The following is a 6,549-nucleotide window of genomic DNA, read 5'->3' on the forward strand; positions in this document are numbered from 1 at the left end:
ATCTACATTTGATTTTTATTGATTTAGAAAAAGCTTACGATAAGGTTCCAAGAGATATCCTTTGGAGAGTTCTTGAGAAGAAAGGTGTTGATATGACTTATATTCAAGTCATTAAAGATATGTATACTAGAGTTGTTACTTGCGTTCAAACTGAAGGAGGATTGACCAAATATTTTCCTATTTCTGTTGGATTACATCAGGGATTGGCTTTAAGCCCTTATCTTTTTGCTTTAGTTATGGATGGTCTTACTAGACATCCGCAAGAGGATGTACCTTGTTGTATGTTTTTTGCTGATGATATCCTTCTCGTGGATAAAACGAGACAAAAAGCCCAGGAAAAACTTGAATTATGGAGGTCTACATTCGAGTATAAAGGCCTTCGTTTAAGTAGAACTAAAATTGAATACATGGAATGTAATTTTAGTAGTAATAGCTCTAGTGACAGAAGTGTGACTTTGGGTGATCAAAATATTAAAAAGTGTGAACTATTTAGATATCTTGGGTCCATTATTTAGATATCTTGGGTCCTCTTGGGTCCATTGTTCAAAGCGATGATGATATAGATGGGGATGTTAATAGTAGAATTCAAATTGGTTGGTTGAAGTAGAGGAATGCTTCGGGCGTTTTGTGTGATAGAAAAGCACCGCTTAAACTGAAAGGAAAATTTTATAAGACGGTGGTGAGACCTGCAATGCTCTATGGCACTGTATGCTGGCCTTTAAAAGAGAAGCACGATAATAATTTAAGTGTTGCCGAGATGAGAATGATTAGATGGATGAGTGGCTTTATACTTAGAGACAAAATGCGAAATGAATATATTTGTGATAGGGTTGGTGTAGCTCCTGTGACGGACAAAATTAGAGAAAGTCGTCTTAGATTGTTTGATCACATTAAACGTCGACCATCTGATGATCCGATTAGGAGAGTGGATGTTTTAGATTCGACTTGTGTTAAGAAAGACAGAGGTAGACCTAGGAAGACTTGGGCTTATTGTATTAAAAATGAACTTAATTTACTAGAACTAAATGAAAATATGACACTTAATAGGACACAGTGGAGAAAAAAGATCCATGTAGCCAACCCCACGTAGTGGGATTAAGGCTTTGTTGTTGTTGTTGTTGTTGTTGTATTCAAGAAATTAGATGGGTTGAAGAAAAGACTAAGGAGATTAATAACTTCAGTTTTAAACTTTGGTATTCAGTAAGAGTAGCACTAGAAATAGTGTATGTAATTATAGATAAGTGTTTAAAAAATAATGTTAAAAAAATTAATAGAATTGGAGATAGAATTTTAGCCCTTAAGATTATTGCTGATACTAAAATTTTTAATATTATAAGTGTTTATGCTCCTCAAAAGGTTTAGATATAGGTTCTAAAGAAAAATTGTTGAATGACCTAGAAGACTTAATATAAATGATATCTCTTGAAAAAAGAATTTTTATTGGAGAAGATTAAATAGAAATATCGGTTGAGTGGTAGAAGATTATAGAAATATTCATAGTGTCAACGGTTTTGGAGTGAGTAATGAAGAAGGTAGAAATATATTATATTTTTCTTTAGCATATAATTTTGTTATTGCTAATACTTTATCCAAGAAAAGAGATAAACAAATTATTACTTATAAGAATGAATCTAATAAAACACAAATTGATTATTTTCTTATGAGAAGAAGAGATCGTCGAGAATATAAAAATTGTAAGGTTATTCGAAGTGAGGATTTAAGTACTCAACATCGATTATTAGTTATATATTTTAAGATTAAGAGTTGTAAAATATATAATATTATGAGTCATTGTCGTAGAATTAAATATGGGCACCTAAAAGACACAAATAAAATTAATTTTATGAGTGAACTTCAAATTTTCAAGATTTGGGATGTTCATGAAAAAATAAATTCTATGTAGGTTAAAAAGTAACAAACACTATTAAACAAGTGGTAAAAGATATACTTGGAGAATCAAAAGAAAAAGCTTCCATCAATAAAATTAATTTGTGGTGGAGTAATAATGTGCAAGAAAAATAAAATATAAAAAGATATGTTATAAAAATTGGTTTAAATGAAAAAACTTAGAGAAATGGGAAAAATATCAAATAGCCAATAAAAAGACTAAGAGAACAATCTGTGATCCTAAAAAATATAATTTTAGTGGTCTTTATAATAGATTAGATATTAAAGATGGTGAAAATATATATGTATAAAACTAATCAAACAAGGAGAAAAGAAAAATAAAGATTTAACTCGAGTAAAGTGAATTAAAGATTAAAATCAAAAAGAGTTTTTCTCATAAAAAGATATTCTACGTAGACGGGTTAGTGATTTTAATAAATTTTTTAATGAAGTTTCTGACAAAAAAATCGACCGTAGTGATCTTAACATCGTTAATAATAATAAAATATTTTTTTTCCCGTCGCATTAGTGAAAAAGAAGTTAAAGAGGCTTTAAAGAAAACCAAAAGTGGAAAGTTTGTGCGACCTGATGAAATCCCAATTGAAGTGTGGAAATATATAAGAAATTTGGGAGTTTCTTGGCTTACCAAACTCTTTAACATTATTTGAAAAGCCAAAATGATGTCTGGGGAGTGGAGGAAGCGTATTTTGGTCCCCATTTTTAAGAATAAAATGGATGCACAAGAGTGTGCAAATTATAGAGGAATTAAGTTGATGTGTCATACTTTAAAATTATGGGAGAGGGTAATTGAATATAGGTTAAAACATATTACAAAGATTTCTCATAATCCATTTGGATTTATGTCCGGCAGGTCTACTATGGAAGCTATACATTTACTGAGAAGTTCGATGAGTAAGTTTAGAGAGAATAAGTAGGATCTATATTTGATTTTTATAGATTTAAAAAAAGCTTACGATAAAGTTCCAAGAGATATCTTTTGGAGAGTTCTAGAGAAGAAAGATGTTGATATACTTATTTAAGTCATTAAATATATGTATACTAGAGTTGTTACTTGTGTTCGAACAGAAGAAAGATTGACCAAATGTTTTCCAATTTCAATTGGATTACATCAGGGAATGGCTTTAAGCCCATATCATTTTGCTTTAGTTATGGATGCTCTTATTGGATATTTAAAGGAGGATGTACCTTGGTGTATGCTTTTTCGTCGATGATATCCTTCTCGTGGATAAGACTAGAGAAAAAGCTCAGGAAAAACTTGAATTATGGAGGTCTACATTGAAGTCTAGAGGTCTTCATTTGAGTATAATTAAAATTAAATACATAGAATGTAATAGTAGTAGTAGCTCCAGTGACAGTTGTAACTATAGGTGATCAAATTATTAAAATGTGTAAACGCTTTAGATATCTCGGGTCTATTGTTCAAAGTGATTGTGATATAGATGGGGATATATACAGGGATGTTATCAATAGAATTCAAATTGGTTGGTTGAAGTGGAGAAATGATTCGAGTCTATTCTGTGATAGAAAAGTACCCTTAGACTGAAAGGAAAATTTTATAAGATTGTGGTGAGACTTGCAAATGCTCTATGGCATTGAATGTTGGCCTTTAAAAGAGAAGCATAAAACTAAGTTAAGTGTTGTCGAGATGAAAATGCTTAGGTGAATGAGAGATTTTACACTTAGAGACAAAATGCAAAATAAATATGTGTGATAGGTGTAGCTCCAGTAGCTGACAAAATTAGAGAGAATCGTCTTAGATGGTTTGGTCACATGAAACATTAACCATTTGATGATCCGATTAGGACATTAGATGTTTTACATTCAATATATGTTAAGAAAGGCAGATGTAGATCTAAAAAGACTTGGGCATATTGTACAAAAAATGATCTTAATTTATTATAATTAAATGAGAATGACACTCAATATAACGCAATGGAGAAAAAGGATTCATCTAGCCGACCCCACTTAGCGGGATAAAGTTTTGTTGTTATTGTTGTTATTGTTGTTATTGTTGTACTCTCATAAAACATTAAGGCAATCTTCTTAACTAGCATGTCCCACGTCATGTTTGGCTCAACTAGTGAACTTAATAAGCAAGTCTATACAATCTATCTTGAAAGAGTAGCAAATTCTCACAATTAAGTTCCACCAGCATATCCTAGGAAAAGCATGTCATTTGGATGTTTCATTTAAGCTTCACACACCTAATATATGCATCCATAATTACTACTCTATATTGCATTTTCAATTCTTTCCCTTTAACCCACCATTAAAACCTTTGCAAAAAAATTTCCTTTACTTCTAGATTAAAAAAAGGGTTTGCTTGTGGTTGTTTGTTACATTTATGAATGGATCAAGTGATTTTGTTGCACCTCAAAGTATTGTTTGGCTATTGAAAAATCATATGATATTATGAAATTACATAGTACTTACTTAGTATAGTATGAAGAAACTGGCATGATAATCTTACCCATGATTTGTATTTAATGGGAAAAAAAAAATATTAAATAAAAATAATAAAGCCATTTTAACATGATGGAGCCCCTAAATAACTTCCTAAATCAAGATCATTCAAGCAAGATCAATCAGAATATAATTTGGAACCAAAAAAAGTAAAGCGTATATCACCATAAGTCATTTATTTATAATTAATCATTTATAAGAGCTTAGTTACTACTCTTAGAGGTCCATAAAAAAAAATTTGGTAAATAAGGGGGCAAGAGAGATATTTGGTAAATAAGGGGCCTATGTATTATTTGGCAATGTAAGTATATAAACACCCCATTCATCAGAAATAAAGGGCAACAGTTACCCGCCGGTTTCTGATATATGATTTGTGTTTTCCTTCTGCTTTTCCCCTTATTTAGCTATAATCTACTGTTGATGTTCATTATCCTTTGCAGGTTGCTGTTAATCAACTAGGCCGAATTAGTTAACAGACCCCATTGGAGAAGAGGGCCGAGTAAACACGGGCTACTGCTTCCGCAAGTTGTTTTCACCTACACGCCTTGAACTTTATTACCCTTGAAAGAGATTCCAAAAACTCTTGAATCAAGAAGCTCTCATACATGAAATTCTCTGTCGTTTAATTCACAATCAGGTCAAGACTTTTTTTTTCTCTTTCTTTGCAGATAACTACATAGTTTGTTTTATATCAACATGGCAGGCTGGAACATTCCAGCCATTCTTGAAATATTATCTAGCAAGTATAACAAAAGTATGCAGCTAGCAAACACAGCTAACCCTAATGGCAAGAAACAACAATAAAAAAGACTCTGATTTAGAACTTGAGTTGCTTATACTGTTCCACTGCAGTTTGAATTTCTTTCACCCCCCATCATGGCAAGATCTCTTTAAGTGGTGACAATATTTTGTTATAAAGTTGTTCTGTTAGAATTTCTTAGCCTGGTGTTCAACTTTCTTCCCTTAGGCGTTATTCAGTTTGTGAAAATTCTTCTCATGTTGACAGCTTACTAGCTTATTGGGTTTTTCTTCGTGATAATTTATATTGAAAAGTATGAATCCAATCTTCCTTAGTTGGTTTCGATGCCAGTATTACAGGAACTCTCTGCCAAATTCAAGCTCGAGCAGAACCTTTCTATAAGCACGCACAAATGGGAGCATATCTCAATGCAGTCTACCTCAATTAAAAAAAAAAGATCAAAAACAAAACCTTTGGTGACAGCGCTGGGATCTTCGTAAAATCCAGCAATAATGGCCACATGTCCGGGCCTCGACTCAGTAGGCGGCCGCGCGTGTGATACCCCCCACCGACCCTTCTCCAGCATCACGCTACGCAGGAATGGTGCCCTAAACCTCCCATCAGATTCCGGCTCAAAGAACTTGTCAGCTCGCAGTCCATCCGCTGTATAATTAAAATGGAGTTTACAGAGTTCGCGGGTCAAATAAGGAATGGTAGAGATGAGATCCAGTAGAAATTCAGAAAATGGAACCAACCAATGAGTAGGACGAGCCGCTTGGCGGGCGCGGGGAAGCGCTGCGGCACCGGGTCCATGCCGTGGACGATGGGGGTCTTGAAATAAATGTCAAAGATGCTGAGCATGTAAATGGCGTGGAGGGCAATTCCTAGGGCTACAAGCCACCGCTCACGACGCCAAACCTGTCGCTTCCGCTGCTCGCCGCCGGAGAGAATTCCAGCGCCGGCCATCAGCGATCTATTGGGCGAAGATCGATTTGGTGTCGAGGAGGACGAAGAATTTCCCACAAATGATTTACCGAACCAAAATCATAATTTCAAAGTCGTGTTATTCTTCACTGGGTGAACTAACCCTAGTGGTCGATCGTTGGTCTAGTGAGTCTTCGGCTCAATCAGAGTTGGAGCAAGCGTAGAGTTGAAGTGGGTTTCAGTTATTGGGAGACTAAATGCGATGTTACCTTTGACAAAACGTAGAAGATTCTTGATGAGCCGAAATCGGTAATAAACAGGACTATGCATATGTTGACAAATATAGTCGACAGTAAAGACTATGTGTACTCTAATAATTGTAAGGAACTGAAGTGAATCGATAAGTTGTCAGTGTTGAATGATATTTGAAAACTCTTGAAGAGGGATTTTGTCGGGGATGAATTTCTGGGGGAGAGGGGTGTGGACTGGTTTGCATGTGAATAGGCCAAGTTGGT

At 34.2% G+C, this 6,549-nt stretch overlaps 1 protein-coding gene across 2 annotated transcripts in view; it reads right to left on the reverse strand.

Moving 5' to 3' along the window:
• Window positions 1-6,290, reverse strand: part of LOC110029559 (GPI ethanolamine phosphate transferase 1) — a 97,185-nt gene extending 90,895 nt beyond the window's left edge. The window contains exons 1-2 of one of the 2 annotated variants that reach the window (XM_020731904.1): window positions 5,866-6,289; window positions 5,582-5,773 (exon numbers count right to left, since the gene is read on the reverse strand). In XM_020731904.1, coding sequence (XP_020587563.1) covers window positions 5,582-5,773; window positions 5,866-6,076 — 403 coding nt within the window. In that variant the 5' untranslated portion in view covers window positions 6,077-6,289. Of the gene's footprint in view, window positions 1-5,581; window positions 5,774-5,865 lie in introns of both variants that reach the window. The other variant, XM_020731905.1, reaches the window with a different exon arrangement.
• Between the last annotated feature and the right edge of the window lie 259 nt (window positions 6,291-6,549).

This window comes from Phalaenopsis equestris, unplaced genomic scaffold (assembly GCF_001263595.1).
Source record: "Phalaenopsis equestris unplaced genomic scaffold, ASM126359v1 Scaffold000595, whole genome shotgun sequence".
Classification (NCBI taxonomy): Eukaryota; Viridiplantae; Streptophyta; class Magnoliopsida; order Asparagales; family Orchidaceae; genus Phalaenopsis; species Phalaenopsis equestris.